Raw genomic sequence first — 24747 nt, forward strand, 5'->3', positions numbered from 1 at the left:
CGGCTTGATGAGCCGGATTACGCTGTCAACCCCGTTACAAGCTCGGCGTAGGAGATAAGGGTTCTGTTACATCTGGCTTATCACATCATCAGTGCGCGAGCTGGTTCTGATCCAGCGTGAGTGTCTGGTGACGGAAAGCTTGCGGTAATCCCGGGTTCTTGCTCGGTGGACGGCTCCTAACCCCTCGTCTTTGCAGCACATCATAGCCAGCTGTGTGGGCTCCCCTCGGCTCATTAGGAGATCAAACGAGACGCCCGAAAAGAAGTAGGCAGAGTCCCGTTCTGGAGTGAAATTACGTGCTCCACGTCGATATTGCTGGCAGATGGCGGCCATATACCGTGGGGCAAAGTGGATTCAGATGTGACACATGCTTTTTGATATCTTCGCGTGTATGTGATTTTACACGCCTCTCTGTTTGGACGTATTTGACAGGCGCTTTATTTCTCTTATGAGGCTTTATTTGCTTCATTGTGTCGTCTATAGCCGTGATTCTCACACGGACCGTAGCTGACCGATGCTTAGCAAGGACGGACGGGTTGGCGTCCATCTGCGAAGCATTATCACGAAGACAAACATAAATCATTGAATATTCCATCGGGATTTATTAAGAATTAGACTAAACTATCAAATGTCCGTGACTGTTTGAGTCACATGCGGAGCAATATAAGTTTGGGTGTGTTTGGAAAAACTCTTGTGACTTTAATTACAGCAATTCTGATTTATCTTTATATGAATTGGAAATTGATATTCAATAATGTTAGCCAACATTGGACATTTTCTGCGCTCGGGGCAAGCAGAGAGGGAGTGTAATTTAATCGCAATATGTATAACTCAGACTACACCTTTTATCCTGCGTAATGATGTGCCAGACACATGTCAATGAGACGTTTTTATATCCCTCCCACATACAAGACACACACACGTCGTGCCCAAGAGACCCTCCCTCCCTTATGCCACCCTGTCTGTCACACGTCAGTCCTGCTCAGCTCTACAAAGCCACTTTACTCATGTACAACATTTGAGAGGAAGGTTTTGAATCGGTGTTCATACACAAGCAGTCACGTACTTATCAAATTTTTAATGAGATATTTTTGTTGTTCCTTATTCGGGAGAAAGTCCCAAGCATTTTACACTTCATTTGCACACAACTGAAAAATGACAAAACACAGACAAACACGACAGAATTTGATTGACAGGCATCAGCCAACGATCAAATTTTGTCAAAAATAGTTACATACCTTTTTCAAATCTTATTTTGTTTGTTGGCTATGGAAAGCGTTCCTATTTGAGCGTTGGACCTACAGTATTACTTGAACAATTTTGGAAACGTGTGAAACCTCCTGCAACACTTCTGGCTTGAGTTAAGAGCTTCATGAGTTGGTAAGTTGGAGGCAGAGATTGCCATCTACAGTAACGCTGAGAGACAGGGAGTTAGCGTACTTCTACACTATATGCATTTTAATTTCATTACCAGAACATAGACAGCTGTGCATGGACACGTTGTTAAAAAGTCAAAAAGGAGTTTGCTTAAAAAGTTTAAAAATTGCTTCCTGTTATCCAGTAGATAAATAATACATTTACAGTACAAGTAGATCCTGACTTTTTATACAGGAGAATGGGACAACTTTTTTGAGTAAGGCATATGCTAAAAAACTTGAATTCACACTATAGTAAATGTGCAGTGGTTGGTCTATTTATCTGCTGTGTGTTCATGCAAAATATTGGAATTATTATATTTAAGTGTAGTTGATTTATCTAGTTACATTTTTATTTTTAATTGCTTCTAGTACCCCCTGATTTTTATTACATTTGAAAAGATGTTCAGTATCTTAAAACACTGCATGTTATGTTTAGCTCTTATGTTCTTTAATTCATACTTGTATTAAATGTGTCTCATGTACAGCTGCTTTGTAACAATGAAAATTGTAAAAAGCGCTATATAAATAAAGTTGAGTTGAGTTGAGTTTTGTGTGAAATATCCATGTGGCTTTGGTTTATGCATATTCCATTAACAATTTGCATATTTAAAAAATGCCTGGCCCTGGACTTGTGATATAATAACCTTACCGTGACTGATTTGTTGGATATTTGTAAAAATGAGATGGCATTCGTCAAAGTTATTTATTCACTCTAGAGAGAGAACAAGAGTGAAACAATATTTTCTCATTATACAGTAATGTATAACTTTTCCAAAACTGGGAAATCAATGCACCTAAAACCCCACGTGGGCAGTTTGCCCTGTTTTAATCAAATGTGATACGTAAAATCGGCCATGCAGTTTACCATTTTCTCATGCAAAATCATAGCGCGATAAAAAGAGTTTATTCCAGTTTGTATAATGTGACCGAGGCAGCACGTGTTGGAGTGGCATCGGTGTAATGATTGCACGATGCTGGAACTACATAAACCACACCAAAAAAAGAAATCTCGGTCTTCAAAGACCAACCACATTGGAAGCAACAAACATTTCGCCTCCTGAGCTCCTTTCATCCTCCTTACCGCAACTGTCTGAATTACAGAAGCTTAATATGATCCTGCGCGCTCTCCAAGGAGTTCCCGATTACAGAGGACTGCACCCTGACACTCCAGAAGCAAAATATTAAATGCGTCAGAATTTATTTATTATAGTCCATGTTGATGTAACAGATATTGTTGATGTGCGTTGAAATCCCACGTTTTTATTCGGACTTTGTATACGTCAGTGCGTAATTAAGCAGTGGTGTTTCCCAAACGTATTTTCTACATCTCTAATCTGCTTCGATAAGATACAGTCTTAGAAACTTGTTTGGAGATATGACCGATCGTACCCGTTTTCCTCTTGAGGGTGAATTAAGCACCTTTTAATACAGGAAAACGTCGTTAATGACGACTGCGCACAAAGCGCCAATTGAAGTCTGGTTGCGTGTGCGTAACCCGCAGCACTTCCTAAACTCATCGCAGACTGGCAGCGCAGCGCGCACGGAGAGGGGCGGACTGAGCTCCACTCAGCAGAGAGACGCTTGTCTTTGCCTTGCCGGATAGTTTTACCTCTCTTTGGCTAATTGAGACCGTTGTGATGCGCATTCCCGTAGATCCCAGCGCCGGCCGGAGGTTCAGTCCGCCGGTATCGGTGAAGATGAACGATATGAACTCGAGCGCAGGACAGCAGCAGCAGGACGGCGCGGTGGTGCCGAGACTCCGTGCGCAGGAGAACCGTTCCATGGCCGAGATCATCGCCGACCACCCCGCCGAACTGGTGCGGACCGACAGTCCAAACTTTCTGTGCTCGGTTTTGCCTTCTCATTGGAGATGTAATAAAACCCTTCCGGTCGCTTTTAAGGTAAGAACTTGTTTTTTATGTTTATCTGGGAAAGGAAATGTTTAAGAGTGTTTTAAGAACCCGCGTAAAGACGCATGTCAGGCTTAACGTAAGTGTTAATTGTGTTATTTATTGAAGAGTATGATCGTATTTAAAGATCAGCTATGGCTGTTTGTAAATGTAGGGATTTGTTTTATATAAGCGCAATGTCTTCGGGGCGCGGGTAGCCTATTTGGATGACTGTTGTCCGTTTTTAATATTGACCTAACTTTATGAGAAAATGTTTGGAATTTAAAAAGTCGTGATCTACACGTGACAGAAAAGAAAACTATTATGCAGAAATAAAAATACATGTTACATGATTTTACAATGCACCTTAATATTTAAGCTTGATGACTGTCAAGGGATGTTACAAATGCAACAGGCGTATTATTATTTTTACCTTTTAGATTCATTTTGTTATTATGACATTTGCTTTCCCTATAGGGACACATCAGCTTTAACTTTTTATTAACTTTAGGTGCTTAATTAAGGTTTGTCACGCATGAAGAGTTTTTGATGGTCTTTTAACAGTGTTTTGGGGTTTATATTGCGTCCCTGTGTCAGTGGACTGAACTCTGTCCCACACACACAACACACAGAAGCAAACGGGCCTTTTTTATTAAGAAATATATAAATTATTCTCACATTACTGAGTGTTTTTGATGTGTAATTCTGGCAGATTGATTGCTCTTGGCTTGTGTGTTTATGGTCGGGTCTATGCAGGTGTGGTTAAAAGTATGAAGTAATTGACGGATTAGTCATGTTGATATAGTAAGAATTTCATAGAAGAACATATTCAATTATATCCCCTTGGGGAGCATTAATTAATCAGATTTAGCAAATTAAGGTAAATAATAAAATTCATTTTCAAATTTTCTTTATTTTGTATAAATGCACTGTCACAAATGCTCATATGAAATAGAGCTTATACTTTAGGACGCTTCCAAAGAAGCTGTTGATAAACATAGTGTCTGTATTTGTGTTCACACTCACAACAATTAAATATGCATTAGAACAGTTGCGTCATGACTGTGGCCGTCGTCTGTGCAGGTGGTCGCCCTGGGAGAGGTTTCCGATGGGACGGTGGTCACCGTGATGGCAGGGAACGATGAGAATTATTCCGCAGAGCTCAGGAACGCCTCAGGTGTTATGAAGAACCAGGTGGCCCGCTTCAATGACCTACGATTTGTGGGCCGCAGCGGAAGAGGTCAGTCTTCCCTTACTGAAATATTTACAGAACGACTAAAGCCAATTCAGTGACTGCTGGAGCTTTTAAAATCCTGTATGCATGTTTTTTTTACATTTATCAACACAACATTTGTGCTGTTTGGCAGTTTAATTATTCGTCACTCACCCCACGATTTAACTTTTGTTTCCCACACCTTTTACTTTTTCCTACATTTCAAAAACTATAATGAAATTGAATATAACACAATTGTAATGACCTAAAAATATATTTTAGCTTCTTTAAAGTGGTCACCCTTTGAAATGTGAAAAGCGAGTTTTGTATATAAAATTATGTCAAACCATATGTGTTTACCTACAAAACTATATGCATACAGGCAATCTGGTCCAAACCTTTGGAAGCTGACATGCATTAAATTTTTACTTCTAAAGTGGTCAAGGTTCACCCTTTGTAGTTTTTTCTTATTAGACCTCATTATTTATAATGTTATTAAAACACATACAAATGTGATGTGAAGCAAAGCTGCAGGGAGCTGCAACAGCCACAAGGTCACACAGGGACATTCTCAGAATAAATATAGTCAGTCTGTGTAATCTGCTATCGGTTACGAGTCAACACCGTTCTGAAACCACATCACCAAACGGACGGTAAGAATGCACTCATTAAATTACAGGTCTGCGAGCGCTCTTTCCTTGGGTTACTTATACGGTACGCCAGCAGTAACCTTCGTCGGTGCCCGCCTATCACTGTCAGTAATGAATTTTGTTTAGACTTTTATTAAATGCATTTTGGTCATCGTTCAGATATGTTAACCGTAACAGGACGCTTTAATTTCCTGGCTGTTTTGTTTATGCTTTCCAAACATTTCTTGTGTCTCTGATTGGTCAGACAAACAGATAGTCCCGCCCCAAGAAAATGTTTTGATAGCTACACAGTGTAATATTGTACATTTTCGTTGTACAAAAAAGTATTAATAAATAAATAAATGAGCAGCAGGAATCTTTTGCTTCCTTCAAATATTTTATTCATAAAGCTTCAGGATATTCGATACTTGAGGTCTATTTGATTTTTAAAAGATTCCAGGCCACCATGACATGTCGTATATTGTATTACCAATGTCTTCAAATTATTTTTACGTTTTTTGGTGGTTTTTTAATATTTTATAATCGACGGTCTTATGAAATCAGTGTCAGCAGATTTGTGGTGCCGAGAGTCCCGCCAGCTGTTTCTCAACGTTGCCAAATCTTTCCACCCACCGCTTCCCGTCTCCCCAGCAAACCAGGGGCATTCATGAGTAGCAACCATCGGAGCGTCATGTTAATCCCTTGTTCCCCCGTATTAAACCACCAGAGAGCACAAATTGTCTGGAATCTTTGTTTAGGGAAGTGAGCTGTCGGACAGACGCCAAGATTGCCGATGCCACGCTGAAGCGTTACACAACTCTAAGCTAAAGTTTCCCAGCAGCGCACTGCCTTGTTTACGGCCAGACTTTATTTAAAGCATATAAATAAAACTATTGGATACACACTTTTCTTTTGAGCCTGAATTGCCCCGGTGCCTATTTAAAAATGTGTATTTTAGGGCGGCTGCACCATTTTGCACTTAACAAACTGAAGTAGTAAAAAATATATCTTTGTTTTGATATTTCATAATGTTGCAAGGTTATGGGTTTGAGAGACACAAAAACTGACAACATGTAAACCTTAAACGCACTAAAGAGATTTGTTTACTCATAAATTAGATTGCTTTCATCATTCACCCTAATGTCATTCCAAACCTGCTACTTTCTTCTACAAAACACAGAAGAAGATATTTTGAATAACGTCATTAGCCGAAAACACTGGCCCTCATTATACACTCGACACAAAACTTTTCTCAAAATATCTTTTTGTGTGTGTTCCAAAGAAGTGGCAGCCAAATACATGGATGGAAATATTACTATGTCACCCGTATGTTTTTTAATCTTCCTGCTGATTCCCGCCGTAGTATAACACAATACAGAAAATCTCTTCCCAATTGTTGAAATCTTGAAATGTCCCGCGGGTTCTTAAGTGTCTGTTTGAGAGGTACATTAGGAGTAAAGCCCTTAAACGTGTCTGTGTTTCCACAGGGAAGAGCTTCACTCTGACGATTACAGTATTCACAAACCCACCGCAAGTGGCCACTTACCACAGAGCCATTAAGGTCACGGTGGACGGACCACGAGAGCCCAGAAGTGAGTACACGTTATATTTCATCACATGCATGTTCACCTGTATCACATTCACCTCTCCGCTGGGCCTCAGTCAAAGGCTTACGGCTGTTGAGTGATTGATTTTCTTGCTAAACCTGATATTATGTATTTATTGCCAATGCGTTCAGATGAATGTCTGTGTTTTAATTTTGAACAGATAGATGATTGTTGTCGTCCTTATAGTGGGAGTTTATGTGGGCTTTTCAGCTTTGACATACGGATAAACTTACAACAAGTGCTTGTGACTTAGGGGTGTAACAATATATCACAATACAAAAATTATTTATTTGTCTATATAGATTTTGTATTTCAGAGTTATGGTCTTTTTTTATTACATCCATTTAATCCTAATGGTTGAGCTGCTGGCATGTGACGTTTGAATACATCTATAATGTTCAGTGTTTAGTTTTTACCTTAATTTTACTTTAATAATTTAAAGTGACAGTCCTATTTAGTATTTATCAATTTGCGTACAGAAGGTTCAAATAATGTTGTTAAAATAAGTTGTAAGCATAACTTAAATGTAATTGATATAGATCACTTCGGAAAACGTAAACAAAGCTGGTCCAACCCTAGTCTACAAGAACTTCCTGTTTCAGTTTTCAGAATATCTTTCAGATGTAATTATGTATGTAAGACTTAAAGGAGTAGTTCACCTTCAAAAAGAAAATTCTGTCATCATTTACACGCCCCTCTTGTCATTTCAAGCCTCTATGACCTTCTTTCTTCCCCAGAACACAAAAGAAGATATTTTGAAGAAAGTTGTAAACAGCCCTCCATTCACTTGCAGTGGTTACAACTGAAGTGTGCCTTTCTGTTCCCAACATTTTATATAAAATATCTTCTTTTGCGTTCTGCGGAAGAAAGTAAGTCATACAGGTTTGAAATGACAAGAGGGGCGTGTAAATGATGACAGAATCTTTATTTTGAAGGTAAGCTACTCCTTAAGCAAATAAAAAATGGACCATCGTTTTCATCATCCGAAGTGGGCCAGACAAAAGATGCTAAAGTTTTGTGAACCCAGCGTCGTGTGTTTTATTGAACCGTGGGTGTACCGTTACGGCACTATTGACAAATATTGACATTGTGTATTTATTTTAGCAATTGTTTTGAAGACCTCTCTGTTTTCTCTTTGAGAATTGAGGCATAAAACTATGACGAAACAAGATGACCAGAGACAGGTGGTTGGAAGGGTTTAAATATGAGCCATTCTGTTTGGTTTCCCACTGTAACAACAAAATCCTGTAGTGGTGAATCTTGCACAATAAGACCAATATTATGCATTCCTTTTTCACGAAAAATAACCATTGTGTGTTTTTCTTCTTTTTATAGTAAAACCATTGCAACCACAAATTTACCACGGTCTCACTAAAGTAAACGGTGCTTAACCATGATATTTGTAGTTAAACAGTGCTTCACACGGCAGTCAAAAAAAACATGCAATTCACTTTTACTATAATCTAACCTATTGTTCATTTTCCTGAGGACTGAGAAATGATTCCACATTCAGTTCACACATTTTTTCCATGTTGTGACTTTAGCCGTCCGCTCTGTTAGTGTTATCTTAACAAGATGTCTGTCTGGCCATACGGTTCGTCTGCACAGAAGTTTCAGCGCAGTAACATAGTGCTTGCATCAGCTTGTTTTAAAGGCCCTTATAAAAAGAGCAAAAATATATATGCTACATCTGTCAGTGCCAACCGGTCTGGCAGGCAGCTGTTTCACTTTATTATGAAAAAATCGACACTTTCATCTTGGCGTGGAATTCAAGCCTATCACATCCCTAGCAACATTTCTGCTTCTCTCTTTATTTCTCTTTCTCTCTCACTTCTCACTGAGCACATATGGTACTAGGTACTCGGATACAACGGGGTGTATATGGTCTTGATTCTTCATTGTATTACAATGGCCTCTAGCGACTACAGGGCTCGCCTTTGATGTCGAAGACTTCCTCTCGTTCTGCCTTATCTATACGTGAAGGTTTGAAAGGCTTGCAGGCCGTGTTATTGTGTGTGGAGACAGATGAAAGCTTCGGTGTACCGGAGGTCTTTTATAGGCTGTTTTTTTGTGATCTGATATTGTTAAGCTCCTGCCTGGGCTGCGTCTTAACTACTCTTGTGTGCTTTGCGTTACGTTGTGAGTTTGCAAGTCTGAGTGCCACATTTTCAAGTTTTTTATTATAACGTTACAAAGTTTTCGACATTTTTAGACAGCACGTGACTTTAAATTCTGTACTGCCTACTGGATAATACACTGTATGTATGGCATACTTCTGACTATTTGAAAATAGTATGTGAAATGGTATGCAGAGGCAAACAAGTGTTCCAGTTATTTTTTTAAGCCTCTTTTTTCCTCTTTGACAAAAGGAAATGACAATCTGTACTGGAGTAAAATTATGACATATTATTGTTTATTTAAGTGCTATCAATTAATCGCGATTAATAGTTTAAAAAATAAATGATTGTGTGTGTGTGTATAACAAATCTATATGCACGTTTATGTGTATATATAAATACATACATGTGTGTGTGTGTACTGTATATATAACAGAAATTAACATAAATGTATATAGGTGTTTGTTCAAATATAATTCACATTATGTATAAATATAAATATATATGATTCATATATTTCTTAAATGTATACATTTTTGTGCATTTACATACACACATAAATATTATACACGCCACACAAACACATATATAAACACAAAACGTGATAAATCGATTAAACAGCTTTCATTTTATTGATATAATAAACAAATAAAATAGAATAGCCTGTATTCTGAGCATGTGCCGATCTGAATGCGATCGCTTGTATAACTAATCACATGCCTCCTCTTAATAGTTTCACATTTCTCCCCTGCGCTGATTCCATCAATTCTGCCTTATAAACCTCTAATTGGTGTTAATGAGCAGAAAATGAAGGACGAGGCCGTCCTGCACATTCAGACAATGCCCACAGTGTACGGGCGTGCCGACACGTTCTCTGACAAAGTGACTCTTCTGTCTGTAGCTGTGTTTTTGAAGAATCGTAGAAATAACTGGAACATGTTTTCGTACATCCAATTATTGTTATTTCAGTCCAAATGGCCCGCTCTCATTACGCTCTGTACGGGTGGCTCTAATGTTCAATTAGCCTGTGTTTTTCCTTGCCCACCACACAGACCTCATTCTGAGGCTAATATCCAGCGCAGGAAGCGTATTAATGTGTTTGTGTATTTAATAGTTCTTGATGGGTGCCATATGAATTCTGCCAGAGGACGAAACTCAGAGCCTCGAATCGTCGAGAGCGCGGTACAATGAGACTGTTGAGTGTGTAGCTATGACTGACCTCCCTTCTTGATCGGCTCACACGTAGGATGTTCTGGTTGCCAGAAATGCTTGTCTGCACACCTGTTTTTTGTTGCACGTCAATCATAAGAATGCAGGTCTGTTGTCATAATGATTGAATAGAATGATGCAGAGAGATATTTGTAGTTATTGGTGCCCATCCAACCACCAAGTTTTTTTGTAATTTTAACCTCAGAGCGCATTGATATATTAGTGCACGTGTACTATAAACATTGTTGTCAAACAAAATACAGAAGTGTTCATCTGAAGCCAGAACATGCTTATATGGAATTTCTATTCAGCTTTATCACTTTTAAAGAAAACATATTTTAAAAAATGTGTTATGTTAAATAATGCGAAGTATGATATGCGATACAATTTACTGTAATGCTTTTTGTAAAATCAATTTCTATATTTTTTAAAACGGAAAATTATGTAGCAAACATACGTTTCACATTATTTATAATGCACCTATAGGCACTTACATTTGCATGCCACTTTCCTTGCATCGGCCTTAAAGACTTTTATTTATTGCAAAACCTTACAATATGCGCATATTCACATTTAAAAAATTTGGATAATATCTATCTATATAATTTTTTTCATTCAATGGTATACGATACATACAAATATGCTTGCTTACTTGTTGATTTTTTTATTAATTTTTTTAATATAATTTTTCGACGATATTTAGACAATTGGAAGTGCTGGAAATGTTTTATATTGTGTAAATCTTTAATGATTTGTTTTAGTTCTTTGTATCAATCTTGAGCCTGCAAAAATCCAGATTTAGAAAAAAAGTAGTGACGTTAACTTATGTTGCCAACTTCATTTATTGCTTATTATAAACACATTTTTGCATTTCAGTGTATTGCAGACAGGGAAAACGCGAAGTTACAGTTCACACAGCCGTAGAGAATTTTCAGTACGTGTGAAATTTGAACCTTAGTGTTCCGAGCTGTTGAGTTTTGTCCTACGTCTCTCCGGCTTCCACTGTCTAACAGAAGATGACTGCTTCCAAATACCGGGTGTTTTTCAGTAGGGATTAAATAGGGATTTGTTATGTGCTGGGGCTCTGGGTGCATATAACAAGCTTATAATCGTATTAATTGACAAACTGTAAAATATAAGCGGAGAGAGTAATTTGCTATAAATAAACTCATTCTAGATGCCAGCAGTGTGATAAGATATAATCTTTCGTGGCCTCTGCCCTTTCCTTTTGTCAATATGAAATATCTTAATTTATTAATAAATATTATTTTCAGCATTATTTATATTACAAAACTTCATACAACATTTTCAATGATTGAGATGACCCATTAACTTGTGCATCGTTGCTGCCGCACACACCATGAACAAACACCTTTAAATGCTTGAATTTGATTAAAATGACATAATTTGGAAGTCAAGCTTTACAAACTGGTCATTATGACCTTAAACGTTAAAACAACATTGCAAGCAGACACGCGGTGGGTTCCAAACAGAATATATCTACCTCCGAAGGGCCCTCCGAGAAGGGGACACCATAGAAAACGTCACTTAGTCCAAATAAAGAGAAAATGATGTTGTTTTTATTGCTCCTTTTGCCAATTGAATTTTAAACAGACAATTCTTTACACATCAAGAGCTTTCCTCTTTGAAGAGAGACTAGGGCATAGAGATGATCACTTCAGAATAGAGCGCAGGGAATTATATTGCACGCAAGCGTGTAAAATACGAATGCGAGTAGAGTTACTGCGTTGCATATAGATAGATAGCGTTTTTTTTTCAGTTTATACACTGTCAAAAGCTGTCAATTGTTACTTTAACGTGAGATTTATTCTGGGGCACAGCAGATTTATACTGGGGTATGACACCAGGAACAGCCGCACACATGCGGGGAGCAGAGCGAGGCCCTGGCCCAATTTAACCCCTGGTTTTCAGTTGCCTCCATCAAGTATGTCTGTGTGCGTCTGTTTGAATCTTTGTGTACACACGAAGTCTAATAGCGCTCATTAAACATCATTTGATCTAATAGTCGGGTGGGGTTGGTTAAACTAACACAGGGGGCCCTGTGTGTAATCATAGATTCTATGTCACCCGTTGTAACACCTTTAGGAAGCACTTTCTATGCATCTCTGTCTACGCCGCTCAATCCCAACAGTCAAATGGCCCGTTAGAAGTTACGCAGACCACAAACGATCTGCTCCAAATCCCATTTCGACCAGATTAGCTCGAACCGAAAATTCCAAATCCAATGCATTCATCTTATTGTTTTGACAAACTCACACAAGATGGAGTTGAAAGGGGATAATAATTTAGATTTAGCAATAACACCGGCTGATATTACAGTGAAAAACGGCAGATTTGGCGCCTCGCTTTCGAGGCAGACCACACAAGACCGAGAGACATTATTTAACCTCGCAATGGAAGTAAAAAGAAAGTGGGTTTTGCTCGGCAAAGGCGTCACTTTGGGGCGAGTCAAGTTTACAATGGGAACTGCGCACATAAAACCAACCCAAACAAGAAAGAAGTCTAGAAAAACAGAGCTGCGAGTCTCCAGTTTGGGTTAGCGCCGGGCCTGCGCGTGAAGGTGCCAGTCGCCCGTGTGTGTGTGTGTTTGCATCGGGTTGCTTCGTACACCGGTGCCGCATCATTAGAAGCTGAGAAAAACTGATGGGCTTGTGTTCCGAGTCTCGCCGCTTTCATATCCGTGTGGAGGTGATGAAGACGTGTGCCTGCGGTTTGAAAAGGGCCGAGGGCTTTTTGGTGTGTGCGTGTACCCCGTCCCCGCTTGGCTTGTTTCCTAAATGCTGAAACGTACAGACCACACAGACACCTGGCAGCGCTCCACCACAGCCTGGCTTTTTTTCTCACTTTCTTTTTCGATTTCCCCCCTCTCTCTCTTTTCCAGTTTATTTCACCTTTCCTTTTTCCTCTGACGTTCTCAAAAAGGCCGTTGATGACGGGCGGTGATAAATTTCCATAATTTCCGGGCCCGTCCCGTTAGCACATGTGCATCGCCACGCCGTCTGTCTCGAGGCGCGCGTTTTTATAGGAAACATTAAAACTTTACATGCAGTGTGTCTCTTACGTTACCTGTCGGATGCTACGGTGAACATTTCACAGATGTTTTGGTACATTTAAATGTTTCAAATACATAGTGGATCGGGATGTAAATGAGTCGATGCAACAGGAATAGTTCCCAAATTGACCTCCTTTTCTGTGGATTTCAGGGATGCAGATGACCCGACCAAATCCGATTTAAAAGCATCTTTAAACTGATGAAGAACAGCAGACGCTGTCTTATTTTCTGTCTGCTGAATATGCAAATTAGGAATTCACATTTAAGCATTGTCCATAAACGCCACCGCTGTGTTTTGATTGGTTGTCAAAATATTAAGTGTTATTGAAAAAATGCTTTCAAAGTGATCGTCCTTTTGTATTTTTTTCTCACAGTTACACGATTAAATGAATTGTTAAACAATTAAAAATAAAATCATAGTTTGCGTTATAGTTATCGTTCTTGGTCTGATCTCAAATTGGTTGGTTTATAATAAAACCGATACTGGATGCTGATTGTTCAATGACGTATATCAGACATTCATAAAATATGTGACATAATAACAGCACCCGTGGCTGAGAAGTCACCGTCGAATTCACACACACTGTGGTCTAAATTCATCCCTAACCGCTTTTCCTTCATCTTCTGTCGGAAGCACGCAGCTGCTTTCCTAATTCCAGCGATTTGCTATCGGATCGTCAGTGTTTGTTTAGACTTGCTTGTCCAAACAGACCCTCACGCTGATCTACAAACCCCCAGATCATATATTTCACACTCATTCATTTTTTTTTTCATTGTCCCCGGATCAGTTAATCTGGATAAACAGACTCCCCAGTCATCGCAGAACTCCCGAACACAGGAATTACTTTATTATAGTCTGATCTGCGCTCTGTGATTCTCAACCTGAGATAAGATCTGTGTCAGCAGAGGACTGGATCACATCCCACAGGGCCATTTAAACATCTGGAATGAATGTGTTAGAGCTTCCGCTCCGTGATTGGACAGGGAAGTGCTGGCTATCAAAAATCTCACTCCTTCGGTGGGGGGATGATGGGAATTTTGGGGACTTTCCCTCCAGCGGTGATTTCATCTACTTTCCTGGACCTTATAAATACGTTTTCTCAAACAAATGATGGCCCTACGGTTATGTCTTCACTGGGATCTTTTATGAGACGATCGAAAAGTTTCATACTTATTATTTATGAAATAGGGCACAGTGTTTTGAAATGGCACAATCCGGGATTAAAAATATTGGGATTCTTTGTAAATAGCACGGTGGATGTCGACCTTTTGGACCTCTAGATGTCTGAATGTGTATTTATTACATATAAAAATATCTCAATTCCTCTAGCTTGTTTAATGTTTTGTCTGTTTGAATAAAGTTTTGTCATCTTGGAAATCTTGACCCCCTTGGAAGTTCATAGAGGCCCTCATGAACCCTGAGTTTCTGCTTGAAAAACAGTTTTTAGCATATAGATATTTAAAAAGGGACATATTGTGATTTTACTGATTTGTTTCATTTTGATCTGTGTAAGATTGGCTTCTTTTGAGTTTGCATTAGAAATAATTGTTTTTGGTTCCCCCCATTTTTTTTTAATACTCGTTTTTTTGTCCCCCCCAATTTTTTAAAATAAAAATATGAATCACAGGCATGAGAATATTGATACAGTGAATTATCGTAATATGAAACATATTTTGGTAAAGAAACGCCAAATTATTGTGAAAAATGTTAAATAAGTCTTATTTAATTAAGTTCTTTTTGTGAATAAAATGATAGACGTGCTTCCAAGGTCAGCTGCCTTAAGGCAACCTTAAAATTTCTGCATTTGAGACAGTTCAACAGAATTGTGATGGAGGTAAGACTTGTTACCGGTTCGCATTTTATCCTCACCTCTGGGATTGAACTTAAAACCTCCGTGTTAGCAGCCCAGATTTTAACCGCTTGGCTGGCCTCACCTCTCCCATGAGATGCTTCTCTGGAGAAGGAACGTAACCAGATGCATCATCCAAATTGAGATGGCTACACAATATTTCAGAATGTGAAAAAGCCGCTGAACATTCTCTAATTCCCATTGTAACTTCTGAGTTTGTGATTTGGAGTGTCTCGGTCTTAACAACCCCTGTAAAAAAAATATGTCTTCAGGCGCCTTTAGCAGACAGAACTCGGCTCTCATTTGCCATCCGCATGGAAGCACATTGAGATTTACTGGTTCACCGTTTCCAAACGCGGAACACTGTGTTTAATGTGAATCTGCAGGAAATAAGTCCACACAAAGCACATCTTTGTCCGTTTTATTTCCCCGGCAGAATTTATGTTACTATCAGTGTCTGAATTCAGCTTGTCAGGAAAAATGATAGTTAGACACATACATTGGCTTTGTGTGAAAGTTTGTTTAAGCACCCCTCTTCCCAGTAGGTTATGATATGTTTGCTTTTACCGTCGACATACGTCATGTTGCCTGTTGTTTTTACTAGCCCGTTCTCGTAAAGAGTACTGTCCAATAATGTCATTATTTTACACTCATCGGATGGGCTGTGCCAACAAGGATTACGTTTAAATTATATCAAGGTTTATTCGATCTTTCCATTGCACAAAACTTTTAAACTTGTTTAGAAGTAATAGGGGTTACATTTGTACTATAATTTAGATTTTGGTTTTTATTTTATGATTACAAATATGTACTATGAATTATATAAATACATATTATTAACAAAAAAGGAATCAAAACAAGAAGGGACATAATGGTCCCGTTGCAGTAACCCAACACAAATCTCATGGCCTTCACAACTATTTCATCTATGAATTCGTATGAATTCGTACAATCTCATTAGTACATTTTAGTACAATTGGATTTTAAGTCAGTGGCGTTTTAGGAATGGGGTTGAATGAGGCTTCAGTATGGTATTTTTGTATAATCGAAGGAATTGACATGAATTAGCGTTGCGTACTGTAAAATAGCTACGAATTCCCATAAAATCAGGCTAGGAAACCACAAGTCATGGCAAGTTAAGGTACAGATTTGGTCTTCACTTTTCTTGACTATTTGGACATTTGACTCTAAGATTCTGTAATTGTTATGTAGTTCGTTAAGATGGCCATTGGAAAAATCCAACTTTGGAAGCTATTCGTGAACGCTAGTACACTTGTCGCTAATCTCGCAGAAGCTTTGCTGTATCTACATACAGTATAAATGTTTCAGTTTTCATGAAAGCTGAACAATATTTACAGACAACGTGTAGCTGAATACAGCTGAGATGACGTCTTTTTTGGTGATGACTGGAAGCCATCATGTGCTTAGTATTAATATGAAAACGTAATAACAGTGATTTATGATCACAAGGTGTGAAATTATTGCCTCTTCTTGTTTCTTTTCACTTTATCTATTTATACAAATTGTTTTTATGGCTTGTCCATAAAGTTCATAAACTATATATAATTCTATATAAGAACCAGTTCATAGATTTAAATGTACACATTTTTATATCCTTTGTGTGCAAAATAAACAAGCATGTTGTTGTAGTTACACAGGTGAAGGTTTAATCAGGAAACATCTCTCTTTGTTCTTCTAGTGCAGTCCGGTTACTTTAGATCTAAAGGTAGCTGGCTCATCCCGTGCCAAATGGACTGCAGCCAAATCCAGCAGTAGTTTTTTTCTCTCTTGCTCTCTCTCTCCTGTTTAATATTTACTTTACTGCCTTTTCAGAAAAAAAAAACGAGTACAGGCTGACACAGGGCCATTTTAATGTGGAAAAAGGGCCTAGTTGTGTATTGGGTTTATCCCTCGTCTAATTTGCCGAGAATAGACTTCAGGCTATGGACTCTTAAATGCTCTTGTAATGGCTTTCCAGAAAGACGCTAGCCAGTGTCAGGACATCCTACAGCGAGAAGTGCACACGGTCTTGTATTATATACGTTCGGGAAGGTTGAGTGTTCAGGTCGTGTGCCAACTGCGTGTTATGCCAAGTATGGCACTTAATTGTCAAAGACAAATGCCTGGCCTGATGGGACGGATTAATAGATGTATTTGTGGGATACGGAATAAGTAATACGTGAAGCTATTTTGGAAATGATTATAGATGTGGTTTTTGCTTCCATGGCGGAGTCATAGTACACTGTGGCTTAAAAGGCTAAAATGCCACGGGCAAAAGAAAGCTCTTATGAGGAGGGGAAATGGAACACCTGTTTCATAATCAAACCTGTGGCGTATACATCATGGTTACAGTCAACATGAAATGCCATTCACAATCGAGTTATCTACTATGTTGTTGAATATTTATGTTGCAAAAATAGACGTTGCATAGCTAAGTGTCAAATAAGAGAACTTGAGTATTTCAGGTAAAAAATAAAGCTGATTCAAAGATTTGCTTATATTTGTATTTGGTCTTTATCATGATCGCAGGACACAGACCAAAGCTGGATGACTCGCCGAAAGCCGGACTGTTCTCCGACCGGCTGAGTGAACTGGAGCGGATTCGACAGAGCACGATGCGGGTTGCCGTGCCAACGCAGACGGCACGGCAGACGCTCAGCAGTCCGAACTCCTTCAACGCCCAGGGACAGACACAGATAACAGGTATAAAATCAACCGCTTTTGTGTGCGAGACCTGAAATCTCTTCAGTCCTGCAGTGACGTGCTATAATCCATGCAAATGTATATCATGAAGCATTTCAAAGTCTTAAAATTACTTCGCGTTTTACGACTTCATGGAGACACAACATGTAATATTTGTACTTTGGAAAACCAGAATTGTTATCATTTCAGCATTTCAATTTTTTCCATCATGCTTTGAGAATGGCTTGTGCTTCAGAGAAAGCAAGAAAAACATACACCATGCCACAAATTAGCATGCATTTGTTTTCGTTTGTGGCCTTGAAATTGTGCAGACACATTGTATTACGCTTTACAGCAATCTTTTGGTCCCCGCTGTATCTGCATGTTTGTATCATTTCTTGAGAAACAAACTTCTGTCATTTAGTCGATATAGATCCTGCATAATGGATGGGAAATAGCGGTAGAAATGAGCAAGTTACAAATTGATGTGAAAAGCCTGACATCCATTAAATTTGGTCTGTAATGCAACGATATATTACACAATGATTTTCTTGTTTCGGCATCATCAGCATGCAAATTATCGCTTACATCACGAGGAACAGGCAGCCTTTAAAAATATTGTTTTCTTTGGCCAAGCTTTCTTTTCCTTTCATTATATTGACTGTTATATCCGCCCATGTCAGTTTATCCAGACCGTGTGTCTCTGAAAGCCTATTCCTCTTTGCTCAAAGTAGTTTATCTACATTGAAATCGCACACTGTGACATGATGGACACGTGGAAACCGGACAGCCCGGGGCAGTGCGATCTGCCACAGTGAGAGAATGAGATATCGCCTGTCCTTTAATTACTGATCTGAGAGCCTCTGTTACTTGACCGTGTGCTGAATCTCCTTGAAACATCATTTTTCTTTTTTCAAACTGAACTTGGCATGACGGGTGTAATTACAAGCATTTCAAATGCATTCTTTGAAACAAAATCCATTTTTTGACCTGTTCTTCACCTGTTCTCTTAGATCCACGTCACGCTCAGTCTTCTCCGCCGTGGTCCTATGACCAGACGTACTCATCCTACCTGAGTCCCATGGCCTCGCCGTCTGTGCACTCCACCGCCCCGCTGTCGTCAAGCCGAGCCACGGGCCTGCCGTCCATCAGCGATGTGCCCAGACGTCTCCCAGGTAACCTTCAGCCTCAGACCTCAAGCAGGTGCGCCCCGTACCCCTCCCATAAAACACTGCTGTGAGGGATGGGTGGGCACGTGTTATATCGTGATTCACACATTTGGAAGGGTTTGTGACACTCGTGCCTGTGGTGCATTGATGGGAGCGTTAGTCACATGTGACTCAAAGAAAAAAAGGTTTTCTCTAATGGTCTGTCGATCACATTGAAGTATCGTAGACCTAATCGGTCATGTCATAATTCATAAGAAACACAATCTCACGTTTGCTCAGGTTTTATTAGCTAATAGCGCTGTCGATATGTAAGCTGAGACGCTTTTAAAATTACACTAAGCCGAGAGCATATTTTTAAAACTCGGGGAAGAAAAAAAGACGGTTTCTTCTCTTTCCACGACTTTGATCCTGCGTAGGATATCGTTAATAACAGACCGAGACATAATAACAGGCCAGCGGCGGGCAAATAAAGCAACTTCATAGCGGAGAAATGTTCCGAGAGAACCTTCGGGGAACTAATGGCCACTCGGTGCCCGAGTTGCACCCCATGAGCTGATTTGTCCTCGTGTGCCCCACACACACCCAGAAACGTACCGTGTATAAGAATAAATGTAGACAGACAAGTTTCCACTTCCAAACACCTGTTTGACTCGATGCCAGGTAAGAGTTCTCCTTCTTATCTACCGGCATTCTACACCCTTTTCTTTTCTGAGAACCTGGATTGATTTAAAGGGATTAAATAAGAATCTCCTTTACCTCAGAGCCGGTCGGCAGGTTTTGGAGACCGTCCACACGCCCTGTCATGTTTAATTAATTTGACTATTTCATCCTTTCATTCCGCGCTGGCACACTTTGAGCTTTTGTTAATAATAGGTTTAATGTGAGGTAAGGACACGCTTCTTTGATGTGTTTTACTGTGGGTGCTTAACCGTGAGGAGTAACAGTGAAAATATGCATTGTTGATGATGTGTACCGCAGATATAAAAGAGCGCGAGAGTATCAGCCCCCGGCCAGTCACATAGTCAGAAAACAAAACAAATGCACACATGAAAGCCTGGCCATGTCATTCTGTGTATGTGAAATTGTAGAAAGATGTTAGGATAGTTTATGTCAGCTCAATACGCAGAGAAGAAATAAGGTATTCTTAAGTCACCTTACTCGAAGTCAACACTGTTATTGCTATCAAAACATTGACAATTTGATGCAATTTGGAGGCGGGGCTATCTGTTTGGCAGACCAATGGAAGACGAGGAATACCTGGAAATACTTTTAAAACTGCAATCCGTACGCTTATATTTTGGTCCAAATCTGTTTTTGAGGAATTATTACGTATAAAATTGGAGTTGAAAATGATCGAGCTGCCAGGTAAAATGTCAGTTTGACATAATTTGATAAAAACCCACTTAAAGAAATGTAACATAAGCTGCAATTTTATGTTTCAAACAGAGATGGCGATAGAGAGCCGAAACTTTAAAGATAATCGTTGTTGCTATTTTGTTTGGCGATGTTAGTGGAACAGAAATGGCACACTTCATCTCTAATTGGGTTTACAGCGCTGTTGTTGCGGTAACACACCGTAGGAATATTTTTAGATCACCGTGCAGTTAAACCAGATGTGTTGTTATTCAGGTAGCAGCTATAAACATTCACCAACTCGCTCAGCGAGATTCTCTTTTGACAGTTTGCTGTTTAAAAATCTGACCTAAAGCCCTTGTTGTGTATTGAATTGTGGTTCACTATATTCCTAATCCACTGACGTGTAAAATTGAGCATGCATAAACAGTAGCCTAATGTTCACATACATCCATGCTTGGCAAATTTAGATGAATGAAAATGAATCCTTTATATTGTATGATCTCATCATGCCTAATATGTAAATAAGTTGTAAAGAACCCATAATTGTTTGGTTCACCTTAAATGAGTCATTCCATCAAATGCATCTTTTGTTTAAAATACACAGTATTTGTTCTCAAGAACAAAGTCGTCTCCTCGCTGGATTTGTGGTGTCTAGCATCATTGAATGTTTCAATGCAGCGCTGCATAACCCTCATTTGTGCTGTATGTAAAAAAAAACATTCGCTTTTATCACAGGGCTTTTTATTCAGTGCACAGACTCCGTGTAGCCCGGGGCGAGAGAACCATTATTTTCAGCGGCTCAAACCAAAGAGTTTGAATATAAAAGAAAAAGGCGAGCCCGGCCAACATCAGCGCCACAAGGGCACAGGCGACAACCCGTGCCTCCGCAAACGGGCCGCTTTTAACCATGCCACACGGTCGGACCACAGGCACAAACATGATGACAGAAAAGACGCCTCGTGATTTATGAAGAGTCGGCGTTCCAGAGGTGGGGGAGCGGGGGTTCTGTTTGTTCCTTCTTGGCTCAAGTTTTAGCTACAGACCATTAGTGGTTTTTGAATTTGGAGAGAAATAAAGAATATTTTAAGGACAGAAGGGCAGATGGACAGTTTAGCAGGAGCCCACATCAGTGTCTGTCTCCGCTTCGCGCCCCTCAAAATGCTTCCAAATGTGCAAGCGATTATGCATCCTAAATGCGCTGCAGGCGAGCGAACACGCACACAAACACACACATTCACAGAAACAATTTAAACATGCAGACAAGCGTACACATGCATGTGAAAAGCCCTGGAGACACAGATGAACCCCGACGTTTAACCGCATACATGAATACACATACACATGAACTTGTCTGTGATGAAAGAAAAACCGCATTGGAGTGGAGTCAGCTAATCGATAAACTGTTCTCTAGTCCGTGTGCTTGTTATTAAAAACAACGAAAAGGTTAAATTACGTTACAATCTGTTATACAGGATTTTGGGGGCTAGTTGAGCTTTGCTAGGCTACAATCCATAACTTAACAAAAATTGGACAATAAACAAAAGAAAAGAGTCACTAATATATACATGAAAATTGTGAGAAAAATGCAGTTTTTTTTTACTTTTCCTAAATGCATTTACAATATTACTGTTTGATTTCTTAAAAGTGAATATGAAATTGTTTTTGCAGTATTTGAGGTTTGAACAAATACAGAGCATATTTTCTGTTTTTTGTCTTTCTTTTGTTAGTACAAGTGTATCTATGTACAATGGAATGTAAGTTGCCAAATGCATAAATGTTAATGTATTTTGACCTGTCATTCATTTTCTGCAAATATTTGCAAATAGAAACAGTATTTTTATTTGAAATTTAGAAAAGGTGTTGTAAGTAGTTCACATAATGAAACAAAAACACATTCCTACGGTATAAATATTTAATTTAGAAAAAATGAAAATGATTATGAAATGGTCTTTTTTTCCCTTTACTGTACAGATGTACATATTATCACACAATACAGTTTTACAGGAAAGGCCTGTTTGTCATCATTTGACTTGACCTGAAAATAAGCATGTAAAGTAATCTGCGATTTTATGTTTCAGCCAGAGATGACGATAAAGAGGCAAAAAAGTGTTATTGATTCCCACAAAGTTCATATGATTATACATTCACTATGTGAATGTATTCCATTCAAAAATGAAAATGTTGAAATCTTTCTGTGCTTGCTTTCTCAGGTTCAACGGATTTGAGTCCTTTTCCTGGCCAATTTGAACGTCAGTTTCCCGGTTTCTCCTCGCTCACAGAAAGCCGATTTTCTAATCCAAGGATGCACTACCCGACCACCTTCACCTACACACCGACCCCCGTCACCACCGGAATGTCACTCGGCAGTGCCCACTACCACACCTACCTGCCCCCACCCTACCCCGGCTCCACCCAGAACCAAAGTGGACCCTTCCAGAGCAGCAGCACACCCTATCTCTACTACGGTGCCTCATCCGGCTCGTACCAATTCTCAATGGTCCCGGGCGGAGACCGCTCGCCGACCCGGATGATGCCGCCTTGTACGAGCGCCTCCACGGGTACGAGCATCGTCAACCCCAATCTCCCCATCCAGGCCGACGGAGGTGGGGGAGTCGAAGGGGACGGTAGTCATAGCAACTCCCCCACTCTTCTCAATCCAGCCGGCAGGATGGACGAAGGCGTTTGGCGGCCGTATTGACGGGTTGAGCGGCGCAGTCCTTTATTAAAACACACGGCATGGTTTTAAAGCACAACCTTACTAGGATTTCCATCCTGTCTTGCCTGTCTTTACGTATCAGTTTAAGGAGTATTTATGAACTTTTTAAAGGGAAGTATTTTTTACATGGAACTGCGTTATGCAGTTATTCGTCGATTTCTGTGGCTGTTAAACATTATTCTGGACTTTCTGACCTCTGGGAGTTTTTGTTATAGGCGGGGTTATGTGGAATTGAAGGAACAGACGGTTCGAGTGTTTCATTAGCATCGTTTTTTATTTACTTGGCGCGTCTTTAATATGTCAATGAAAGCACTGAACAGCAGACGATTTGAGTCGAAATCGCTTTTTTGTGCTTTGGTTTTAAATTAAGCATTTAAGTTATACGTGTTTGATAAAAGGATATTAAGTAACTTATGAAGCCATAGATGAATTAATGTATTTGTAACTTGAGTCAGAGAGGGGATATTTTTGTAAAGCGTCTATGTTCAAGTTTACGCAAGTAATTTAACTTTCTGTGCCTTATCAATTTCAAGTGCGTTTGAAAATGAAATCGGGTCTCTCTGTCTGTGTATACTACATTGTAAACAAAAACTGAACTGTTCTTCAGTCGATGTTGTTTGGTACCAAATGCTTTTAGTTTTTAAAAGCTTTATATGAAAGAAATGGTCAAGAATGCTTTAAAGTGTTTGCCAATGTGTTAGATGAAGCTTTCTTCGAGTAGCGTGCATGTGCTGGGGTTATTTATTTAGCACTTATATTGCTTTATAAGAAGCTGGAAAAGGTTTGCAATGGGGAATACTGAAAGATTCTTTCTTGATAACTGGAGCGCTTAATATACCCAAAAAGACACTAGGTTGTGGCACCATACATACCGACAATGAAGCTGACATCAATAATTGTGTATTTGGGACATAATGTAATTATGTAATTTATTGCTCATTTACATCATCCGTATTGAAATGAGGTTCTGGATCAACGCCTTGATTTCCATCATGGACAGAATCATTTATCCATCTGCGATCGTGAGGCTTTATGTTCCTCTAGTGCCTTAGGAAAACGACACAAACCTCAGTAACCAACTGAAAGCTTTAATAAAACACTGCTTGCAAAGCCTTTATTTAAGCAATCGAATGAAAACAAACCAAAGTTCTTATTTTTTTATGTTCGATATTTTTCTAATCTTGTTTACCTGAACGGTGGTCCAGTATTACATCTCTTGTAGGGATTGTCTGGTAGGGACAGCGTCTTTACGGCGACCCCCTTCTTCACCACAATAAACCATGAGTTTTATTATAGTAAGTGTGTTGACCATGTTTTTGCTATGGTTTTGATTTAAATAACTACACTTTTACTAAAGAACCACGGTTGTTTTTCATAAGAGGGGGTCTGGGACAACATTCCCAGTTGTCCCACCGTTGACAGCCCTGCTTTACATGATCAGGGTGTTAACCTACACATTTGAATAGCTGTGAGTGTGTGCGAATTGTTTACAACATTCAGTGTATGTTGTATATCACGGGGGGGAATACGCACCCCTGTTTCGTTACGTTATTATCTTATTTCTTCTTTTGTAAATGAGTATTTATCTGACAGGTTAACCGTGGGCAATGTGTAGCAAACTTGGTTCTTGCATGCTTTGATTTCTTTGCACAAGCGTGTTTAAATGATCTCGCTTTTTCTCCGCGTGAAGCCCGTCTGCTTTTATCCACGGTTTAAGAGAACACAATCATGACAACAGTGAAAGAAATTGGCTTTTTTTGATTGCTGTATGTTAATATTATAGTTTTCTTTCTAAGGGAAATAAAAGATTTTGCAATGA

The 24747-nt window shown here is 39.3% G+C and overlaps 1 protein-coding gene across 2 annotated transcripts in view; it reads left to right on the top strand.

The window, feature by feature from the left end:
• runx2b (RUNX family transcription factor 2b) overlaps nucleotides 1-24747 on the top strand; it is a 36844-nt gene extending 12097 nt beyond the window's left edge. Inside the window, exons 3-8 of one of the 2 annotated variants that reach the window (XM_056765246.1) lie at nucleotides 3072-3319; nucleotides 4391-4547; nucleotides 6637-6741; nucleotides 17535-17708; nucleotides 18701-18862; nucleotides 22423-24747. In XM_056765246.1, coding sequence (XP_056621224.1) covers nucleotides 3072-3319; nucleotides 4391-4547; nucleotides 6637-6741; nucleotides 17535-17708; nucleotides 18701-18862; nucleotides 22423-22910 — 1334 coding nt within the window. In that variant the 3' untranslated portion in view covers nucleotides 22911-24747. Of the gene's footprint in view, nucleotides 1-3071; nucleotides 3320-4390; nucleotides 4548-6636; nucleotides 6742-17534; nucleotides 17709-18700; nucleotides 18891-22422 lie in introns of both variants that reach the window. The other variant, XM_056765247.1, reaches the window with a different exon arrangement.

Source organism: Triplophysa dalaica, chromosome 13, assembly GCF_015846415.1.
Source record: "Triplophysa dalaica isolate WHDGS20190420 chromosome 13, ASM1584641v1, whole genome shotgun sequence".
NCBI lineage: Eukaryota > Metazoa > Chordata > Actinopteri > Cypriniformes > Nemacheilidae > Triplophysa > Triplophysa dalaica.